Source organism: Limulus polyphemus, unplaced genomic scaffold, assembly GCF_000517525.1.
Source record: "Limulus polyphemus unplaced genomic scaffold, Limulus_polyphemus-2.1.2 Scaffold711, whole genome shotgun sequence".
Classification (NCBI taxonomy): Eukaryota; Metazoa; Arthropoda; class Merostomata; order Xiphosura; family Limulidae; genus Limulus; species Limulus polyphemus.
Window position 1 is genome coordinate 137991 of NW_013666321.1, and position 24873 is coordinate 162863.

The 24873-nt window shown below is 30.6% G+C and overlaps 1 protein-coding gene across 2 annotated transcripts in view; it reads right to left on the reverse strand.

Moving 5' to 3' along the window:
* Positions 1 to 2088: 2088 nt before the first annotated feature.
* The window catches only part of LOC106460111 (serine/threonine-protein kinase mig-15-like), a 104864-nt gene continuing 82079 nt past the window's right edge, over positions 2089 to 24873 (reverse strand). The window contains exons 18-27 of one of the 2 annotated variants that reach the window (XM_022386751.1): positions 24614 to 24702; positions 22679 to 22888; positions 17155 to 17383; positions 16252 to 16463; positions 10655 to 10718; positions 9341 to 9591; positions 8249 to 8327; positions 6775 to 6855; positions 5738 to 5877; positions 2089 to 3958 (exon numbers count right to left, since the gene is read on the reverse strand). In XM_022386751.1, the coding sequence (XP_022242459.1) occupies positions 3875 to 3958; positions 5738 to 5877; positions 6775 to 6855; positions 8249 to 8327; positions 9341 to 9591; positions 10655 to 10718; positions 16252 to 16463; positions 17155 to 17383; positions 22679 to 22888; positions 24614 to 24702 (1439 nt within the window). In that variant the 3' untranslated portion in view covers positions 2089 to 3874. Of the gene's footprint in view, positions 3959 to 5737; positions 5878 to 6774; positions 6856 to 8248; positions 8328 to 9340; positions 9592 to 10654; positions 10722 to 16251; positions 16464 to 17154; positions 17384 to 22678; positions 22889 to 24613; positions 24703 to 24873 lie in introns of both variants that reach the window. The other variant, XM_013919795.2, reaches the window with a different exon arrangement.

Sequence of the window (24873 nt, forward strand, 5' to 3'; positions counted from 1 at the left end):
GGCTATAAGTGTTTGACCCTATCTGGTAATTAAAAATGGGAAATTGCCTCCAAACATTGAGGAAGAGATATTGGGAATAGACGTTATGTAGAATTATATATATGTGATATATGACTAACTTCACCTTCTGTGACTAAGAGGGATGTAGAGAGATTGAAGACAGCCAACTTGATGTGCAACAGAAAAGAATCCAGAAGAATAGGTGGTCCAAACCAAAGTTCATCTGTTGTGAATATGCTTGAAAGAATGTCAGTAGGAGAATAAAACTGCTTAGTTTCAGAAAGACTTTGACCAAGATAAGTCGACCTGCAGGAGAGCCAAAGATTCCTGTCAAGTCCATCTTTACAGTATCAATAGGACTACAACCATCTATCTAGAGAGAGCTCCCCAACTTACAGTAAAGGACAAGAGATCATCTTGTCTTTGTATCATAAATCATGGAAGAGAAGACAACCAAAAGACAAGCCAATTTAGATACAGTAAATCTGTGTTGATCAAAGTTAAGATTGTACTGTATGTTTTGTATATTTCAATATTTATTCAATAATTGTAATGTCAGATATATGATTCTATCAAGTTGTTAATTGTAAAAAGTGATTTTCTTATCAATTATGGAATTTTAAGGATTGTTTTATTTATATATTATTGTTCAGGACACTTCAAAATCTAGTGTTGTGGACTGTGTTTCAATTTAATTTAGACGTTTTGTATTGTTTATCAGAGAGAGTTCATTTGGCATGATGTGTGATGCCTAAAATCTTCGTAAGTGGATAAATGTGATATGCATGATAATAATATAGAAACTTGTAGTTGTTGATTAGTGAATGTGTTAGTCAGCTAGTTTTGAGTTTATGTCATAGATGTGAAAGGAAAGAAGTACCTGTTTAGTTTTATGAGTTAGGCATATCACTTGGTGAAATTGTAGAACACTATTCTTTACTTTAAATGGATTGGATTATGCTAATATTAGTTTTACCAAATAATAAAGAACCCACCCAATGACAGAAACTGTTATAACAACAAAAACCTAATGGTCCATTTCTTTCCATGCAACAAAAAATGTCAAAATTTTTTACACTCTTATTAATCCTACATACACTACTCTTATACCGTGAAACATAATTTAATTGAACCAAGCTAAAAATAAGACTTAAACAAGGACATTACATGAATAAGAACTAACTTATTTAATACTGGTTATACAAAAACTTTTATCCCATTTTTTACATGTTTTCTTCTACAACCTAAATCTTTCAGAAATTTATCCTAAGGTTTTGAGTAAAAAAAGACAAGCCTAATAAAGAACCTAATCAGTCGAATACTATAATAATAAATCATGATCATTAACCAAATTTATAATATCTATAAATTCGTATTTAAATTATAAATGCACTGTATTTTAAAACTTGCACATTAAACACATTTCCTGTGCATAATATTGTCAATAAACTTTAGAAATGTTATGATACTCCCAATCCATGGTGTTTAAGATATAACTAACCAGTAACATAATTTCTTATATGAAAATTGGGTGTTTGGTACTTTGAACCTGAATGTAAGATGGGTTAAACAAACAGCCTGGTCACAGACTCCTAAATTCACAAACAGCCATTCTAGTTTAGACCTTCTGACCAGAGGAAGAGAAGGGCAATCAGTAAGTGACACCCACTGCATATGCAGTTTCTTCATCCAAATAGTAGGGCTGATCGTCTCAGTTCAACATCTCCACAACTGAAAGCATGGAGCATGTCTAGCAGCATATTAAAAGTTCAGCCTATGGATCTGTAATCTTACATGCTAACCACAGGGCTGTACCTGGCTTATAAAAACAAAAATTAAACATTTGTCAAGATGACAAGAAATTCCTGTGTTAAAACCAAATTTATTTTTAGATTGAAATGACCAACATCTTGGTATACTGACATAAGGACCTATTGTTCAACAATACTAACATGTAGTAATGTAAAGAGCATGTATATTTTGGTGTTTTGTGTTAATTAGTTCTAACTAAAGAATAAGTCAATTTTCTGTGTCTGATATCAAAATTCAAATGTTATTTACATGAAAAATCTAGTAAAACTAAACAAATTTGCTAAACAAACCATTTTTATTCAGAAATAAGTAACAGTGACAGCACTCCGAGTAAAACCAGCTTAGTAAAAACCAATAAAAGACACAAAATACAAAAGTATAATAATTTACCTCAGGAAAAGGACAAACAAAGAATGTGTAAACTATCAGATATTTAAAGTATCGCAGATCAATATCACATGTTTACTGATGTTTCCATGTTTCATAAAAAAAAGGGACTATAATGACCATTTAACCTGTTGGTTAAAGTAAACATAATGTTTCTTATTTTGCAATGTTTTAAACCCTTAACATTTACTGTGAATCATTTCAAAAGTTTTTATTAATCACAGTTGTAAGTTTCAGAATGTTAACTTGAAACTTAGGTCATCTAAAACTAGCCTTGAAAAAGAGTGATTAACATATCTTGAGACAGTCATATTAAATTCAACAAACACACTATTAAGCATTGACCTTCCAAGTTTAATGAACAGTGCTTATGTCTGACCCTGTCTTGTATTTTACAACATTTTTGTTTTGGAAGCTTACTTTTATATTAGCGCCATCTATGCATTTCAATTCTACAAACAGATGAGAACAAAAAAAAGTTTCATAAAAAATTGAAAACCTTATCCAAAATAGTAAAAAAAAAAAATTCTGAGGAAACAATTAATTAAAACATTCAGAACAGAAATAAAATCTTGAAATAAATGGTGATAGTCATTAAAAAACAACATACTTTCAAAGTAGTAATGTGATGAGAGTGCTTATCTATATATTCAACTGATATGTATGATAATTGTAATTTTATGATCACAAGAAATTTGTTTTTCCAAAAGCACTGTGGATCACAGTACTATAATATGAGGAACTGCATTCCACAGAACTCTATGAATATTGGGCTGTTTTGTTAATATGAATATTTAATTATTAGATTTCAGTTAATGTTGTTTTGCAAAATAAAACGATTTTGAATAATTACTACAACCTAGAATGATAAATACCTTTCAAAGCATTGAAGACATAGATCTGCACTCTCACAGAAACACTTTTTTTTTTAAAAACGACTGTTACACCAATTCTGAAATATAAATGTTCTGATTAGTCAAGATTAACTGTCATTGGTTGGTAGTTTATCAGCTAGAAGAAAAATTAGATTAGGAACAGTAAGAATATTAAAATAATTAACATGATTTTATTTGTAATCTATATTTGGCTTCAAAACTACTGAAAAGTATTATGTAGTTTAACAAATAAAATCCAAAACAGACAAATTGACATGTCAAACATTTGTATTAATTTCTCTTCAAACTAGGCTCACCATAAAAAAAATGGTACAAAGTTTCTGAAGTAAATTAAAGACAGTTTTTTTTGTGGAATATTTTTCAGCACACTACACAGCATTTTTTTTTTCTTTTGTAAGTTATTATATAAGTAGACACAGTTCCAGGTTAGTCTTCAGTTTCATAGCCAATGGTTACAAGATGAGTTCCACCATTAAAGAAAAACAGCAATAGTCTTAGATATGAACAGCAATATTTACATAGCATGCAGGCAGTCATTCATACACACACACACACGTATATACTCAGCTTCATGTGTTTGGCGCTTCATGAGCATTTACAAAAAATTAAACAAAATGACTAAGCTCGAATCTAGCTGGTAACAAAATAATGTTGCTTAGACATATCCCAGGCTGGAACAAATGATGGCAAGGACAGTATTCTGCTTGAATAATGTTTGTTGACTTTGATGAAACTAATGTTCTTGTTTTGCTTAATTACGTCACCCTTAGTTCCGCTGTCTACCAGTGAGCCATTCCTGGCTTGTTCAAGGTCATGAAATAAATCTGGCATGATGACCCTCCTTTCGCTGAAGAAAAGAAAACCTGAAAATAAGATATAATTACATTTACAAATGTACAAAATAAAACTATCATCAAATTTTTCAGGCTTACAAAACACATTACCTAGTTCATAATTGCAATCTATTAATGTACTATAAGTGTATTTTTAAAAATATATTGAATATAATGATGTTCCTATCAAATAAAAGCTGCAGTGTTTGTTGCTTATACCAAACCTTTTATAACATATATATACACACACACACACACACCAAACTGCAAATGTTCTGAGGTGGTCAACAGTAAATTTTATGGATTTTATAATGCTGAAATTGAGGGTTCGTTACCCTGAAGTGCAGTTCTTTTTCTTATGTTTACTTGACATATTTTTTGAAGATAGTTTTATTGATATGTCTCTCTAATGTTAGGTTTCATATCCACATTTGTACTACAGATGAATGAAGTGATAATCTGATTGTTTGACAGTTTTGGGGTTTGTAATATTACGTTAAACTTTCAGAAGAAATAATTTCTGATAATTGTTCTTCTACCCTTCAAAGTAATCAAGAAGGTGTCAACTGATCAAGAATCCTGAATACATGACAGATTAAAAACTAGTGAACTTTATAAGTACACCACCATACTGAATATATTTAACTAAGCCATTTTTGCTAAAATCTACTAATAAACCCTTGCTAGTTTTTAAATCAGAATATGATTAAACTAAGTCCATTTGTGCCTAAAGCCTAACTATTTTTGTTGACTATAATAATAGTGCATCACATAATTTATTTTTTCATGTAATAGGATAAAGCCCCACTTAAGATTTATGGAGTACTTTGCAACAATCTAAATAATTATCCCTAAATCAAAATGACACAATGTTCAAAAGCAGGAATAATTGTACAATAAATTATAAAAATTGCTTGAAACACAATCAATTATATTTTTTTACTAAAATAAAAGACATAAAATTATAATATAAGTAAATCTGGAAAATTAATGGTATGTTAAAAACTGGAAGTTTAGGATGTCTACAATTGTTGTGCAAGATCTTACACAGTTGTATTTCCATTTCTAAGGGAAAAAGACAAATGCTGGACACGTAGGAAATAGAAGATGTATTACTTTGGACAGATAATTAGATACAAGGGAATGTTTGGCAGGGATTCTGAAAGGTAATATTAAAGGAGGAAAAGATAGATGCAGGCAGATACTCATTTAGCTTGATGACATTAGATAAAAGGCTTATAGATAATAATATTTAGTTAGGAAAGCTGATGCAGGCAGTAAAGAATAGAAAACAATGTAGAACCATGATTGTCAATCCTCAGAACACTATGACTGATTGGTATTTCATTTCTTTCAGTGACTGAAGCATGCAGATTTTATTAAAATACAGAAAAACTTTCCCAGTTTATAATCCATATGCTTATCATCAATAAATCACTAGTGGATCAGCAGATATGTAGTTGATAATCCACTTGTAGGTTCACTGTTTGGATGAAATCTACAATTCTCTGTTTCAACTTGTCAAGACTTACAACTGTAATCTTGTAAATAGCATCTTACACATTTCCATGAAAAGAAATCCAAAGGTGTCAAGTTGAATGAGTTTGGTGGCAAATGGGTTTGGCCCTTCTTTTCCAATCTAGTGACTGTGGAATGTGGTTTCTAAAACCTCCCTCACATAAAGTCTGAAGTTAAAGGATGCTTCATCCTACTGGAGCAGCATAATTTCAAGCTGGTCTTTAACCCTACATAACATATGTAGAAACCCTGCACTCAGTATCAACAATACTAAAATAACTAACACCTCACCTTGTCATTTCTCTCACAGAGAAATTTTAATTTCTGAGACTTTTTGTGCATAAAAACTCCATCAAGCAGTCCTGTTTCCACATTCCGAATCTCAATAGCTTTGTTGCCCCATCCCATCACCTGTCCTGTCCCAATGTAAGCTGAAAAAAAAAAAAATAAATCAGTAGCAGAAAAAAAAAGAAGATTCAATCATTAAATAGTAATTAATTTTGTACAAAGGAATGTAAGAAATGCATGGATCATGAGGTACAACCCATAAACAAGTATTCCAGGTACAAACAAAGCTAAAATTACTTATCCACAAAACTATAGCTTATAAAAGTTGTAGCTACAGTTTTTCTGCCAGTACCCCACTATTTCCAAAGTGTAACAAGATATTAAGTGATAGTAATTAATCTGTTTTTCTAGGAAGTTTAAACTACACACCATTGTCTGTTGAAAAAAATCTAGTTTTACGCATAAATAATATATTTTCATTTATTTTGTGCTACATTTAATTTGACTAAAACTCTTCATTAACAGATATTAATATTTTTAAATTACATTGTACAAATTGACAATGTGTTCCTTATAAATAACTAAATATAATATTAACGAGGTACATGTTTTTAGTTCCCCAAACTTTAGCAGTTCCCCTAAACTAAACTAACTGGCAGTTATTTTGATGAAAATTAATTATTTCTAGAGAAATAATTAATCATCAGGGGGTGCTCCTGAATAATCTTCCTTTGTCCCCTTCTCTCTGAAAAACCTTACATGTACTGACATTTGACACTTATTTTTTACTCACCAATTCATATTGAGACACCCCTCACAAAATAACAAAGCAGTTGTCAATGACAGATATATGTAAAGTCATGCAAGACTTATTTTACTGAAGCACTACTTTTTATTGATAGGTATAAACTTATCAATTGAAATTAATGTTTTGAGCAATGTAAAACCATATTTATATGAACAGGTATAATACTCTCCAATTTACATTGGGATTTCCTTGATGGAAAAATAATGTTGGTGCTGACACTTATAAAACTTACCAACTGATGTTGGCATTTCACCCCACTGAAGAACTATGTTTTTACTGACTCTTCCATATGTGTTGACATATACACCCTCATCTAGAACAAAATAGATTTAAACTGATTACACAGTTTATGAGAACAATTTTTAATTTGGATGTTTTCTTAATGTAACCCTGTAACAAACCCTGCTTTAAACCAAGTTGTGAGGGCTACAAGATCTAGGATTTAATACCTGCAGTAGGCCTAATTTAAGTTAGATATTTTCTTTGTAAGAGTTTACATGTTGGAAATTTATGGATCATAATGACAATAATACTTCTGTATAGTGTGCTTCTATGAAAAAAAAAACAAATCCAACAAATCAAAAAAAGTATACAGTATTATATTAATTTAAGTATTCTGACAATATCAACAAGTAGTTAAAGACAATAGTGAAAAGAAAAATTTGATTTCAGATTATACATATTTTATATTCAATGGTTTTCTGTGAAAATATTTAAGTTGTAAGTCCACTGTAATAAATTTAACTGCAAAATGTAATAAAATTTCATATGAGTGATTGATCATCATGTTGATGATATTGGTGGAAGGTTGTCCTTTGCTATTTTCTAACCCGTGAAAATCTTTAGAATAAAATGAAGAAAAATAGTCTTAGATATATAATTTCTTCTTAAATAAACATTGCCTTATTCAAGCTATCCACTAGATATGCCTATAATACAGCTTATTTCTGCCAGAAACACCTACTTGATGAAGATATCAGGTCAAAAAAGATGACACAACCAACTTCTAGACAATAGATTAGTTCATCACCAACAGAGTTTCTTAGATTGACTATACTCATCTCAAAACCCTGATAAATGACACAACCAACTTCTGGACAACAGATTAGTTCATCTCCAACAAAGTTTCTTAGATTGACTATACTCATCTCACAACCTTGATAAATGACACAACCAACTTCTGGACACTAGATCAGTTCATCTCCAACAAAGTTTCTTAGATTGACTATACTCATCTCACAACCCTGATAAATGACACAACCAACTTCTGGACACTAGATCAGTTCATCTCCAACAAAGTTTTTTAGATTGACTATACTCATCTCACAACCCTGATAAATGACATAACGAACTTCTGGACAATAGACTAGTTCATCTCCAACAAAGTTTCTTAGATTGACTATACTTATCTCACAACCCTGATAAATGCCAATGTTATTCTTTACTTCACATAATGACTTATGAAGTGTCTAGTTATATAATTTTGAAGTTTTTTTTTTAAGTTACTATAAGATGTCTCCTAATTTTATAAATTTTGTTTTTGTTATGCTACATGCTAAGAGATCATGTGGTGCATAAAATGTTTTCAAATGATGTATTTAAGTATGAAATTTCTGATGTTATTTCATGATTTTCAAAATTAGTTTCTTTTTACATATGTGATTAACTGAAAGTGGTATCAAGCAACAGATGAACTTTTAACTTACTATCATAGCACAGTAGCAGCTGCATCCCTTTGGAGTTGGGCATAGTAACAATGATATGAGGTGTAATAGGACCTTGACTCTGTAAGATTTTCAGTCCAGCATTAATCCAGATTCTAAAAACTATCTTCTATAACTTTTATCTACATTAACATGTTTTATTCTTTTTTTTTCACATTTCCACAATTTCAATACAGGTTTTGAACAAACAGCTAAGTTTAATTTTTTCATGTACAATGCTGTAAAGGAAAACAAAAGTATTAGCTAGTTTTAATATTAAGTAATTTAAGCATTCCTACTTTACTAATATGACCACAGTTTTGCAGAACAGTTAATAAAAGGACATATTATTCTTGAAAAATTTATCCAACAACAAAATTAGACTCAACTGCTAATGTTGGGTCTTCAAAATGTTCAGATAACATCCAAATGATAAGTCTGTCTGAATAGTTTCAACTCAAAAAGAAGTCAGAGCAATTACTGTAGGTTAACTGATATTACAATTTAACAGTTACAGTTCAAAGTTGTAAAACTGTTTCAACTTTAGGAACAAAAATTTAATAGTGTAAATGAGCCTCACACAAATGCTACTGCATAATATATGATTTAACAAAAAGCTTGCAAGTGCTGCTTTAACATAATGTAATTTGTGGACTACAAAATAGATTATACTAAAGCAGAATTACTAAAAACTTTATCAATGCCAAAGAACCGGTTAGGTTAATTTATGCAATTTATTAAGTTGAACTACGTGGATCTGATTTAGTAAGTTAGACTACAAATAATAAGAAAAAATTACTATTAGGAAGAAGGATGTATATATCCATACATTTGTATAAAAACATTTTTAGAATATAAACTTGTTTAACAAGCATGTGATGCAACGTCAGCATGCAGATAGTCTAGGCAAGAACAAGTAACTACTGATAATTAGGTTTTGATGATCTGGATTAAGGCAATTTAGTAATACTTCTTTCCTCCGTAGCTTATAGAATTGCTAAAGATTTTTTACTCAAACAATTCATATACAGCATTCTCAACTCTCATCAACAAAATATTAACCCTTAAAAATTACGGTTTAAAAATCCAACTTACCTGAGCAGGGATATAAATATCATACACAGAACCTGAATCAACATCTACTGCATGAAATCCTTCAGCTGACCCATACACTACTTTCAACCGAACACCTTCTTCAATCGTCATGTCCACCAGAAGCGGTTTATGTACTAATTCCGGGAAGGACTTGAAGGCCATGAATTTGTGATAAGGTTTTGGTGCCCATGCATAGATCTCTATACTGTCTTGCAAAGCTATGACAAGGAATTTGATCCTTTCATATTTGACTGGAACAGAAAAAAAACTAATAAATATTTTATCATTTACATAATAACTAAATTAAAAAATGTACAACTATAGAATGAAATGTGTAAAATTAGGAATGGTAAATTTAAAATAAGTTTATTTATCATTAATAAATATTATGCTGAAAGTGTTTTAATGTTTTATTTACAAAAATTTAGAATACTGTTTATTTTGTTCAAGAAAAACAAGTTAAAAATTTCTTTGAATAAATGTAAAAGAGTCTCTATCACAACTCCAACACCTCTTTCTGAGCATGTTATTCACTCTATGACACAAGTAGATGTTTGCTTAGTGGTCTTTCTTAAATATGAAAATTCAAAAACACTGCTGGATTAAAAAAAAAAGTAATTAAATGATTGCTTTACAAAGACATATTGATATAAATTCAAATTATCCATCAATAATTTCTTATGCACAATAATCTTTAGCATTTCTAAACAATTAAGCACATATATAAATACTCCCAATATTTTGAAGATGTCTGCACAAAATTTAGTGTGTGAAAAATTTTTTTTGTGTCAGTTAAATAATCTATTTATTTTAGCCAAAAATACACAAAGAACCCACATACAAGAGGCATTGGAGATCTTGTTTTAGTAATAAAATAAATGTGGATATTAACTCCTTAAATGCTAGCAAACGCTAGCATCCGGCCTGAAAATCCTGATTTACCCATCAGACGTTGACAGCATCTGAAAAAATTTGTCTCTTTGGCTGAAAACTAATCCAAACCATATTATTATCCACCTTTTATAAACGGACCAAAAATTTTATAAGGTATGTTGATAATTATTAGGACATCACGAAAATAATTCTGGCAGAATGTGCAAAAAATTATGGGTTTAAAAGAGTTAATGAAAAATAACTGTTACAAGTTATTTTGCTTGATTTGTTTCAAGATGCAGTTTTCTGAGATTTAAGACAACTAAGTAAATTCCTTAAACTATATGTAGTTCAGAAAAATAGCATTATGAATTTCATTGAGTAAGGCTATTTATTTTGCTTGAAACAATGAATAATAAAGTTTCAAATTTTCTGATTCACCTATTCTGAAATGAACTGCTCCCTGTAGTTCACCCACATTAATCCAGCCACTTCTTTTTTCTAACTGCTGTCAATGACAACAAAAAACACTTAAGGTAACTATTTGAAAGCAATCTAACAAATATTTGTCAATATTAAAAATAAAATGTCACAAAACATATACTCTAAAATACTGAAATTAGCAAAAGTCTACTTATTGCTCTTGTATCTTTTATAGCTTTACTATAATTTTACTTATTAAAAATAACTGATACAATGACTTAGGTTATACACAATAATTTTTCTTTTTATATAAGAACTTATCTTTGTTCTAAATGTTTTGATGTGATGTGATTTTGTTGCCCATGCAGAGTTCTTTATACTATCTTGTAAAGCTATAAAGAGGAGTTTAATCCTTTTGTATTCAAGTGGAACATAGAAAACTGATACGTATTTCATAACTTAGTTAAAATACTTACAGATATATAGAATCAAATGTATTAAAATACAAGTGGTAAAATAAAAAACGTTTACTTATCATTAAGAACTATACACTGAAAGTATGTTATTTAAAATAATTTAGAATAGTATTCATTTTGTTTATGAACAAATTAGCTAAAAAATGCCTTCTAATAAACATAAAATAATTTCTTTCACAATAGCATTTTGTTTCACTGTATGACTGTAGAACCTTGTAAGGATAAGTTCATTTATAAAAAAAAATTTTTGTGCACAACCTAAATTATCCTATCAATTATTCTTGATAACAAGAAATGCATAAGTAAATAATACCAATTTTAATACTTTAACTTTACTTATTGATGAAGTATTTTGCTTTACTTGCACACCAAAATATAATCATTTATAAAAAAATTACATGAATAATGATACTACTAGATAAAACTTTGAAACCCTATAGCTCAGACTCTTGAGGGTTAAAACTTTTAATGTTCATAGTCATCTGATTGGAATGTCAAAGTGGGTCACAAAAAGGAGTACCACCTCTTTCAAAATCTCAATTTAACCAGTGGTGTTGGGCAACAGTGAGGACTCATTTGACATTAATAGAAGATTTACTTTGCTGAAATGCTCTCTAAGATTTATTTGGGTCTATTCTATATACTGTGATTGCACTTTTTTCACACTGTATCAGTGTTATGCTTTGTAAATAATTTCTTTAGTAATGTTAAAGTTTTGGTCATATTTGCCAGAAAATGTTAGTAATTTTCATGAACTTGTTGGGGTTAAATAACAAGCTTTTTTTATTCTGTGGTGGGGTGTAGTTCACTTTTGCATGAGCAATGATATCTTTAAAACTTATGCTCTTCCAGAAGGAGACAATGGGAACTTCAGAAAAAATGTTTCACACAATCATAGAATTGTAGTGTAAGAAAATATTTGTTCAGAATAAGCAAAACATTTCTGAGTTTAAAATGACAGGTTATAACAAGGGGAATTCTTTTTGACTCTTCAGTATTTCACTATTTAATGATGGATTTTTGTTAAGTGTTGTTAGCTTTTTGAAACTATATGAATTTCATTATATTTATATTACCTATTCATTTCCAGTTTGCACCTTTTGAAAGCTCTTGAGTTATAGAGTTTCATATTTATGTCTTTAATTGATTATTTGAGCTTACATGTTTTCCTTACATTATGAATGTATCTTTACATAAGTATACCCTTCTATTTCCTAACAAAGGTAATTCAGGTTACTCTTTGCTCAAGTACTGACAAGAATATTTATTAATGGACATCCATTCCTTTTCAAATCCATTAGTCAAACTAAAATAAACAATGCCATAACTATAACCATTTCCTTTGCTGAATAAATTCGATTTTTGATAATTCATTTTGGCATTAATGACTTGAATCAGACTTACAAGTCTACTAAAGACTGCTTCTTAGAACTCTTATGACATCATACCCCATATCTGTTTCCTCAGACGATGAAACATATTACCTCTAGTGTAATCGATAGACATGTAAACAGACACTTTTCATCTGATGTTTTCAACATGCAAAGTGCACTAGTCACAAACTCAACAATAAAATTCAGCATTTTAATGAACTTACTCAAAACCCTTGCAAACTCAACCCCCAACTTGCCTTCATTAATCACACAAACCTAACGCCACTCACTAATTTTTCTCACATGTGATGGACTTCACCTCAGCTTCTCTGGTATCTCTACCTTAAATTCAAAAACTTTACTTCTCACAGTATTCTCCCAATCATGTCTTCCTCTTTCAAGTTACTCAAACCATCTCACTTGGTTGTTAATAGTAGTTCTTCTAACTTCACTTATCCAAACCCCACAATCCCTCCCAACCTGACTGCCACCAACATTTCACCCTCTAGTACCTCTGCTGCTCAATCTTCCCATCTAATAACTTCTCCACTTTCTCACAGCAATAATCCAAATCATTCTTTTGGTTCTTCTAATGAAACCAACCCAAATCACATTTTCCCACCAATATCTAGTTCTACAACTAACAATGATCATTCTTCTTATGTCTCAGTTGCCTTTTCTTCCATGCTCATAACACCTTCACTTTCCACTTCTCTATCTTTGAAACTACCCAAAACCAATGGCACTGTAACTGCTGCATGCTTGACACTATAATCTTCACCAAACAAACATGCCTCCACTTCTCTTGCAGAGCTTTCTCCATCAAAACACCTTAGTCCATCTCCTAATGACCTTTAACCTAAATCTCAGGTACCATGTCAAAATTCTGTTAATGTTCAAGATAATATAATTTCCTATTATGGCCATTTCTACAACCTCTCACTAGAAGAAGAACTTAATAACTAAAACATAGAATTGACTCATTCCTCCCTTAAAAGAATAATCAAATCCAGCTTCTTAGAAATTACACCACTCAAAACTTTTGACTGCTTTTAACAGCGTTTTTAACAATCCTCCACCTTTTAATAATGAGCAACTGAACCAAATGTTTAAAAACACTTCATTTTTTACTGGACATGAACCCTCTCAAACTAAAACACTTGTAAATAATAATTGTGACTTGATAAATCCTACAAGTAATAAATAAATCCCTCTCCAAGTTTTCAACATGATTAATTATTCAAACATAATTCTTTCAGTAAAAGTTTTAGCTTTTGTCTGAAGAATAACTTTGTTAATGAATCTGTTATTCCTTCTGACCTACACAAATTTTCTTGGAAACTCCACAAATTTATCCTACTGACAACCAACATATTTCATCTTACAAAAAAAGGTAACCTTAGACACTTCTATTAAATAGAGAACCACATTTACAAAGTTATATAAAAGCTGTAAAAAGTGACATAATAAAAACATTAATTCTAAGCAATGGCACAATATTCAGAACCAACAAGAAAGAACTGTTCTAAAGAATCTTAAATCTAACAATAGTATTATAATAAAGCCAGTGGACAAGGGTGGGGCTACTGATATTCTAAATAAAGATGATTGTATTGGTGAAGCTAGTTGCCAACTAATTTCTTCAAAGGACTCTAAAACTCAATTTACTAAAACCATCAGTGATAACTTAAAGAACTCCAAAACAAAAAACATTAACAAACAAACCTTCCAATACTTGACACTCAAGCAGGTCTGTCCGTGTAGATTTTATCTCTTGCCCTAAATACTCAAACCTAATAATCTCAGCCATCTCATAATTTCTAACACAAACATGGCCACTCTGAAACTTTCTGTTTTTGTTGACCTGTAGTCTTCCTTCTTATACTAAGAACATGATACACTTTATAAATATCATAACAGAAACCAATGCCAACAGATATTTACTCTGTGTACGATGGATTTTTTCCCTTTACACTAATATTTCACATGAGTATCCAATCCACCAGTATCTTAAAAAGTAACTTATCTTGCCAGTCTTATCTTTAAATTATGTTGAATTCAACAGAAAACATTACCTTCTGATTAATGGCATTACAATAGATACCAAAACTCCTAACTAGGCAACAAATTTATAGGCCAAATCAAAAGCCAGCCTTTAAACCAAAGCTCTGTGAAACATCATACTTGGAAATGTTAAAGATAAACAACATATTTTTCATTTAGACAGCTGGTTCTGAATCACTTAAAAGGCTTTTTTTCTTATGATAACACCTTTCACAAAAAAATCAAGTTTACTTTTGATTACTTCCCAACCCAAATTAACTTTCTGGATATCACTATCTCCTCAAATAACAGACTTTTACACAATTATTTATACAGAAAACCTTCTGACAGACCACAATATCTTCACTACAAAAGCTGCAACCCCACCCACACTAAATAAAATACTACCTGCAGTCAAGTACTCCAAGTCAATAAAATCTGTATTGGTAAAACAATTTCAGAAAAAAAACATTGAGAATTTTAAACAAACCATGTTAAAAATAGGTTATAAAGATGCTTAAATTGACAGACAGATTAAAAAAGCTAAAAACACTCAATAAAAAACCATCTTTAAACAGTGTAATACTAAAGAGTCAAACAGAATTTCTCTCGTTATTACTTATCACTTTAATCACAGACACGTTTTGCTTATTCTGAAAAACATTTCCATCTACTTCAACTGAACGATCATCTGAGACAATTTTTTTCTGAAGTTCCCATTGTCTCCTTCCAGAAAAGAAGAAGTATTAAAGATATCCTTGTTCATGGAAAAGTGAATTACACCCCACCATAGAATGGTTTTCATCCATGTAATAAAGCTTGTTGTCTAAGATGCAAGTTTGTAAAAACTACCAACTCTTTTTTCAATGAATATGACCAAAAACCCTTTCAAATTACTAACGAAAAAACTTGCACAACACCATTTACCTCATACAGTTAAAAAATTATAATCACCAGTGTAGAACAGACCCATATGCCTCTTTCAGTGTGTTTCAACAACCATAAATATTCTATTAACACTGAAAAAGATCTTGTTGTTTAACACTTCAACAAACCTGCTGATTCTCAGAGGTATTGAAACTGGTTCCAAAAGTGAAGCTGATAAAGAAATGAAAGAAGTCTACTGCATTGCTACTTTAAATAACATCCAATCTTATGCAATAAACCTAGATTCTGGAATCAGTGATCTTCAACAATTAATAGTTCTGTGTCTGACCAATAAGTTTCTTCTTCCCCATATGCAATGCAAATTCTTTATTTTCACCTCTAATCTTTCTATAAAGTTATTATTTAAATATGATAATTTTCCATGATTTCTTTATAATTATAATCTTACCTACTTAATATTTTCTTGTTAACTGGATTTCATATCACATTTTTATTATTTCACTTTATCAATAGCAAATAGTTTCCTTTGTCAAAACAAAACCTTCTTAACCTCTTTATATATATATATATATATCACAATGCACATGAATCACAACTGCAACAATTCTTTGAAAACTAAGCAAAATACTTCAATTCCATTCTGGTAGTCTACCATGACATCATTCCATCTTTTATCACACTTCAGTTAATTATTCAGTTGAGTCACCTTGACCAAAAACATTCTAACAGGAGCATCATTGATTTTCCATTAAATGATCAGTTTTGTCCAAACTTTATATGGTGGATTAAACTATAAAATAATAAAAAGAGTTGTTAAACCCACACTTCCACCTACCCCATCAGTTCGTAAAATCTTGTTCTTCAGCCAGGACAAATAGTATACACGCACACGTGACTTTCTCCCAGACAGTGTGACAAGAATGTTTTGGCCTTCAGATACTTCCATCTGCTGGAACCTCCTTCTGGTGATGAGATTGTAAACCTTTCCTTGGCCACTCCTGTCTAGCAGCATCAGACCATGTTCAGTTCCAATCAAAAGATTAACACCTGGAATCCATTGATTTAGCATTAATGCTTTATTGATCTGAAAGGCTCATTAAACTACAATCTTACTGTACAAAAGAAGTATTTTTCTTGAAAACATATTCAGGAATGAAAAACTGCTTTCTGTTTAACAGTTACTTTAAGTGATAGCTCTTTGTCAGGTTTGATATAAGAGTGAACATATGATTCACATTATTTATGTGGCATCAGATGGTTTTGGTTTAATATTTCTCTCTCTCTAATGTTACGTATACATTGTTAATTTGAGTTGAAAGTTTACAAATAAGGATATATTCCTTTTCAATCATACAGTGATCCTTCATTCTCATACCATATCCGATGAAGGGCAGTTGCTGAAATCATTGTTACTAAATAAATTAAGAGTAAGACAGATTTCAACGTCCTATAAACTACCATTGTACATCAAAATACATGACTTGATATCATTTAGATGAATAATATTTTAGTGCAGACATTTTCAGTTACAACCATAAGGGTGACATTCAGCAGGTCTTTTGTGGTAATTCTGGAATGTGCCTCTATGATTTCACACAGTACTTTTCACTGGAAACCATTTTCCAGAATTAAAACTTTTGCATAAACTTAGTTTCAAGAAAAATCATGTACAGATATTTAGCCAACATAAGAATCTAGTTGAATATGCCCTGAATTTAATTAATTTCTAGGAACTCACCCCAAAGAGCTGCACATAAAATTTCAGAAGTGAACCTCTTCTTGTATTTTCTTATCTCAGGAGTATCAGTGGAAGTTTCGTGAGAAGTGGGTGTCACATTAACATTGATATGGGATTCTCTTCTAGGAGATGGATTAGGCCCTCCACTACCAGCTCCAAACCCAAATGTCAGGAAGGAACGCTGCTTATGCTGTAACTGAGGTGGAGTTTTGCTCACTGCTTGTCGATACTATGAACAAAAAGCAACAATTCCAGCAAATTTTGTTTTTACTAGCTTAACATAACAAAATACGTAATAATAAACATTTTACTCTTTAGTAGTAATAAATGTACCCAACACTATGTGAATTTATGAAATATGTACTATTGGAAATTCTCTGAGAATTAAAAATAAAACAAAATGTTACTATACAAGGAAGAGATGTTATAATTATTTTGATTCTAATGAACTTCCTAAATCTTACAAAAACATTTTTAACTTTAATTCTTTGCAACATACTTTATCAGTGATGCATCCAAAAATTAGCGTGGATTTTACAAATAATGCAGATTAATTAGTTCATTAATAATCTATATTAGATCACTAAAGTTAAAGGTTGTATATGTATGAAATAATCTAGTTTCAAGAATATTGAGGAAGAAAGCCCAAACTACTGCTGCTAAACTGTCAATTTTTTACCTATCCACAGAAAGCAGTAACATTCATATCTTAGTATTCTGCATGAGGGTGATTGAAACTTATAAGTTTCCACAGTCATTACAAAGTATTGGAAATAATTATGTAAACCAGAGTACAGTTCTAAGTTCATAGCTTACACTGTGGTTGGCTATCATCCAACCAATCAGCCATATCCACACCAGAGTACAGGTATGACTGTCTGTATTTTTTAGGCAATCATATTATTCCCAGGAGTGATATGATAAGGCATTCAAGGCTCCCAGAACAAAAATGCTACATAACAACTGGGTAGAAATCAAAGTTTTACTCAGTGAAGTCTACTCCTTGTAAAATATTGAGGTAAAAGTTCATGTTTCAGTAGGAGCTGTATAGAAATTCTGAAGAGGAGAGGGTATGTGAAGCTAGTACTGTTGATAATAAATGTATTAGAAATGGAAAGCCCAAACTCTTCAAGAGAGATGTTAAGTAACTTAGATTCTGCACTTTGCATGGTAGATGACAATCTCTTCAATGACCTAGCTGTAAATACAACTTTGAATGTTACCTCCAGAACACTAAGGTACACATTAGAATGAAGTGATTCCAATGGATATGTAGCTGTTCAAAACTACTGTTAGAAGAGTTAGTCAAACAAAAAAGCTGAAATGAACATCAGACTTCAAACAATGAGATGAACAAAGCTGGAGAAGGATACTCTTTATAATATATCCAAATTATTCAGCTGAACTCTATACAAAATTGATGGTATTCTGAATAATAACAAATACACACAGATGCTTATCCCTCATGTCATTGCCTTCAGGAACAAGATATGTTTGACAGAGACTTGTCTTTCAGTAAAACAGTGATTCCAAGTATGTGGTTGAGGTAGGTGAATCAATACCTGGTACATAAAAAGAGGCCAACAGAACACTTGCAACCATTGCTTGGCCTGCACAAAGTCCAAATATGAATATATCAAGGTTGTATGGGTTTATATTGAAACTAAAAAGGTCAAATAGTGATCACAAAATTTGGCTGAGTTGTGGGAAGTAATAAAGTATATTTAGAAAATACTTCACAATCATATATATTAATGAACTTATGGTAGTAGAAAAATAAGATATAATGCTCCATTTACAGCAAATATAAAATACCAGTGCATTGTACAACTTATTGATAAACACAGTTATGTGAACTAAGAACAAGGGAAATTAATAATTGTAGCTATATATATATATATATATATATATAAATTGTATCTATCTTTCTTTCTATATATAGTAAAATAGTCTCGAGTATAATTGTAAAATACAAAATATACTTCTATAAAAACAGTATAGAGAGAAAGTCAAAGAAACCCAAGTAAATATGGTAAAAACAAAAATTTACAATAGAATGAGTTGATTAATCAGCCTTCAATGTAATAAAGTTTAGACTAATGTTCTGACCAATAAATGACACCAAGCTTGACTTCTAATAATATTATCTAATTTCTTCTAAGGGCTTTCCATATACAAAGGATGAACATGATTATTCTAACCCATAGTTAGGTGTTAGAAACTAAATTACCAAACATTAGCATGTTATAAAACCAAAGTAGTTGAGTGAAGTTTTTTATCTAGATAAAAACAGTCACTTGAAGAGAAGTGTTTTAGTTTTATTTCTACCTAATTTTATAACACACAATGAGATGGAAATGAAACTGAAACTTAATTTTAAAATTTGTGTCAGCAAAGAAAAAAACTGTTACAGAAAATTCTGAAACAACAACCAAAGATATTTAGTTTGACAGCCAAGTACAAACTTCAAATAATTGTGTGTAGAAACAAATAAAATGTTGTTAACCCCAAGAAAATGCACACAAAGTAAAGTTCACATATAATGTTTGGTTTACAAAGCTTTTGTGCAAAAATCAATAATATTTTTTATTCTTTGAATGTATATTTTAGCATTTAATCATACAATAAAAAGCAATGCAAATATGAAAGAAAAACCTATGGAATAAAATTAATACAGAAGAAAACATATTATTTAAAATAATCATATAGTGGCAATGCTAAGGGGAGGCAGGCATCATTCCTGCAATTTCTCTGCCTCCCCTAAAATTTTAATTATAAAAAGTTTAGTAAAAGATACATCCCCCTAGAATACAATATCTTCAGTTACTAGGCAACCCATACATAAGGAAAGCCCACCCAACAAAACATTATCTAATCTCTGGTTAGCCCTTGGAGCTTCTTAATTTATCTTACATAAATTTCCTTCCACTTATAATTTAAAAAATCAAAAAAAAAGTCTTTGTCCTCAAGCTCATTTGCCTGTCACCCCTTCACTTCCCCATTTTCAGAATCTGGATTTAGCACTGCAATTGTATAACACAATGTTTACAGAAGAAAATTATTAGAGATGGCAGTAGAGATAATGAAAGGGAATTACTACAAATTATACACAGAGAAGTCAACAAAATCTCACTTAAAGAATTCATGTAGTGATATCTACAAGCAAATAAATAATTCCCAGAGATCTCCTTCAAAGCAACAATTTAACATGGAAACTACAAAGCAGATTAAGAAAAAAGAATGATAACATCAACAAAACCAGAATTTGTACAATGATAAAGGTAAAGTTAAATCAATGATGAGTAGAAGAGAAGACAAGAAAAAAAAAGATCTACAAAGATGAAGAATGATACAGTTTATTTGTTTATTGAATCTTTTTGTAAGGCTACTTGAGAGGTATCTGTGCTAGCTGTCCCAAATTTAGAAGTGATAGACTAGAGGGAAGATAGTTAATCAATAACACTTACCACCAATCCTTGGGCTACTCTAATCAAATAGTGGTACTGACTGTTACATTATAAAACCCCCACAGATGAGAGGGCTAGTATGTTCAGTGATGGTATTTGAACCCACAGATTGCGAGTCGAGTGCCCTAACTACTAGGATATGCCAAGTCAAATCATATAGTAATCTGGTAACAACAACAATAAAAAAAAAACGAGACAGGGAGGGCCCACAGTTGCAATCTTTTGCCTTCTATTAAGAAACATATGGTTTAGACCATGAATCTGGTTGGCACCCCCACTGACACAAAAGAATACGTCCAACATCTTGAGGCTGTACATGTGTTACGAGAGTGATGGTCAAATATAATTAATTAAATACAATAGCACAAGAGTTGGAACTGAGTGCTGTTAACTAGCTGCCTTCCTTTGAATTGTGCAAATTTCCAAAACAAAGAAATGACAGAACCAACACCAAAGCTCACTCTTCATGAAAGAAACTTGAAAAAATAAATAAATAAAAATCTGGTTCAAAAGCATAAAATCTAGAAATCATAACTAAAAATATAAAGTATAAAATTTTTTGGAGCTTAAAGCAATTCTGAGCACAAAAAACCAAATACACATCTACAAAAAACATTAGTTTATAGGGAATTCAAAGAAATCCACGGTAAATATTGTAAAAACAAAACATAAAAAAGGAGGAATTAATTAATTAGCCATTATTCACCAGCATTGCGCAGAGAGAGAGAGAGAAACATATCGCCTGAATAAGCTATAAAAACTTGGGGTCAAAAAGATTAACAGAATCCTTCATTTGAAACTGAAAAACATATTCATGACAGAAATAAAAACATGGTAATTTCTAGAAGGAGAATAACAAAAAAATAAACAAATTTTAAAAAGATATCACCACCTACATTATTTTTTCTAAAAAAGTTGAAGAATGATTACAGATATATGTATGAAAAAGATTTGAAAAGCCAGTTAAAAAAATAGAAGATACTGGTCAAATATGTGGTTTAGAATGGTAAAGTATGTATAAAAGAACTTCAATTTGGTAAAAATCTTCAAAAAGAAAGAAAACTAGAAAAAGCTGAAGAAGTAAGCCAAAAACATACTCTCATTCTTCAAGTACTAAAAAAATAATGAAAAGTATAAAAACAAAATACAGCTGGATCAGTAAAAATTATAAGTCTCTTTGAGATAAGACAAGCTGTGCTTAAAATTACAAAAAAAAAACAACAAAGCATCAATTTAATATAAATCATAAGATATTTTGGGAAATTGATATGTCATTCAAGTTTCTTGTGCAAATTTTTAAATTCATTTTTGTTAGGTTATTTGATACCTTAAGTTCAACTTAAAATTACACAGCTCAAAACAAAATAAATAAAAATTCATTAAAATGAAAGTAAGCTTGCACGTAAACTATTCCTATAGTTATATTAAAAAAATTACAAACAAAATCAACTCCTTGCTCTAAGGAATTTATTTCAAGCAAACTGTTAATAGCAATTAAAGTATTTTTGATAAATTACAAAATGAAGTTTTCTTAGAACTAAGTAACACATACTACACTGAACACAAGATTTATAAAGTAATATAACAATAAACATTGATTTGACTATTGGTGTGTAATGCTATGCTAGTGAAAAACTGAAGCTATTTCTACCACACACCTCACTGTACACTACAAGTGTTTTTTTAAGAGCAAGTCTTTGTAGAATTTCTCACCGAACACTTACCTGTTAATAACCACTTACAAAAAAAAGTTCTCAGAGTTAACTATGTGTTTTTATCCTATCCTTTCTCTGATTATCTTTGTTTATCTATGTTTTAGAAACTAATACAAAATTAAAGTTTTTTTTATTTTGATGCACTGTAATAAAACTTACATGAGTTAGTGCTTTGGAAATGAAACACTTTATTGATTAAGAAGTGTACAGTAGATCAAGTATAACTTAACTGTATTCTAAGCTTTCTATAAATGTAACGTTTTTCTATTGTCATTAAAATACAAAAGTAATTTTGATATTTATTCTGGGCCTTTGAAAATATTGTTCATGATACATATTTACCTCTTCAGAAACACTCTTGTCAAGCTGTCGCTGTTGCCCTACTAGCACCTGGGATTGAAATTGACTATTTTGTGGAAGCAAGTCTGGAAGCACTCCGCTAGATCGACCCCCAATATTGGCAATGTTTCCTGGAGAACTCTGAGACGACTCTAACCTCTGCATAAAGCAACGACCGAACCCCTCACCAGGCCGGTCTCTTTCTCTATCACTCTGAGAGATACATAATAACTCCCACATGTAATCTTAAATTATTATTCCACAACTTTAAAATAACTGTTTTTATTGAGTACATAAATTTTATAGTTTATATTTTGATCAAATGATTCAAAAAATTACCCTTATATTTTTAAAGAATAAAAACATCCTAAACCAATAATGTATGAAATATCAAAACCTTTCTAAAGTTCATTTTGAAAATGGATTACAATATTAAGAGTTATGCAAAATACATATAAAAATTCTGTCCTGCAAGACCTGCACAGAAAGAACAAAAGTAAAAATTTGTTCCCAGCATCCATAAAATTAAACTTTAGCAAACTTTATACAGTTTTGAAACTGAGTTATTAAACTTCAAAACTCTACACATTATCTGAGGGAAAAGTTTGGAAAACTAATCTTCTGTCTTGCAAGTTAATATCCCAAACCAGTCAGTGATCTTGTACTATAACAGTTTTTTTTCTACAGTTCTAAACTACAACTTGTACATGTTGGCTTATGTGATCCTTTATAATAAAAATAACAATTAACAGTTGAGATGTAAAAAAGTGAGATAGCAAACAATTTATTTACATACACTACTATGTTAAAAAGTGAGTATGCTCCAAACCATAGTGTTAGTATAACAGAACTGTAAATGTTTAATTTGAAGTTCTTGATCAACTTCCTGGCAAAGAGGAACTGTTTGTTTCATTAAATGTTTGAGCAAAGCCACTTGAGGGCTATCTGTACTAACCACACCTTGAGGGAAGGCAGCTAGGCAACACCACTCACTGCTGCCTCTTGAGCTATGCTATATTTATGAATAGTGGGATTGACAGTCACATTATAATTCCCCCAGGGTGAAAGGGCAAGCATGTTCAGCAACAGGTTTCAATCCTGTGACCTGTAGAATGCAAGCTGAGCACCCTAAACACTAAACCACGACAGGCACAAAGAAGAAGTATGTTCCAGAGTTGCTAATCCAGATAGCCAAAGATATGATTATCCATTCTCTACAGACAACAAGAACATTCACAACAATAATAAAACTTTTTAGTAACGTATAATCCATACCTTCCATCACTTACCAAAGTTACAAAAGAACTTCATTCTATTCTATTACTAGCTACAGTGTTCAAAAAATTACCAAATGCTGAAACTTTTTTAGTTAAAGCTCTCATATGAGTAGTGCTATTGTAAAACAATGTACTCAGCAATGATATTTTTTCATTCCAAATACAAATAAATTTCCATTATATGCAAATTATTTTTTAAAATATAAACTTCAATACACAAGAGAGAAGAAATACACTCATTTTCGATTCAGCAAATATATAATGAATTGCCAGCAATACACCATTCTAATAAACTTCATGATAAAAATTATACACAAAGTCAATGAACATTCTAAGCTTACAATTCACTTCATCATTGGTTCAACCAACTAATAAACTGATGTGATTTTTCTTTTTGTTCTTAAATTTATAGCTTTATTATTTATTATTAAAAAATAATTAGAAATACAGGTAATATCCATGGAAAAATATGGATAGTAACTTACCATACTTATATTGAAAACCTCCGATATTAAAAAAGTTCAAGATAGGACTTTTTTGTTATAAATTTTTTCAACAAATTCTCAGAACTCTGATAACTCTTTACAAATGTCATTTTAATTTCAAACTACTGAACTAGCAATACTGAAATAAAATAAATAAATGATTAAAACAAACTTACCCGCCTAACTAACAATGTCCCATCATTACTTTCATCATCATCAGGGGTAGGAGGAAGGGGTCTGTTTGGTGCCTGGATAATGGATGATTCTGAAAAGAAAGTTGAATTGCATACATATCATCTGTTAATTCTTTAGACTAATTAAAGTGATTGCTGCAATAATTAGGAAAAGCTTGTACAATCATGTTCAAAATCTATCATTTTAGTATCATCTGGTTTTAATTATTATTTTTACACACACACACATATATAAGACCTTT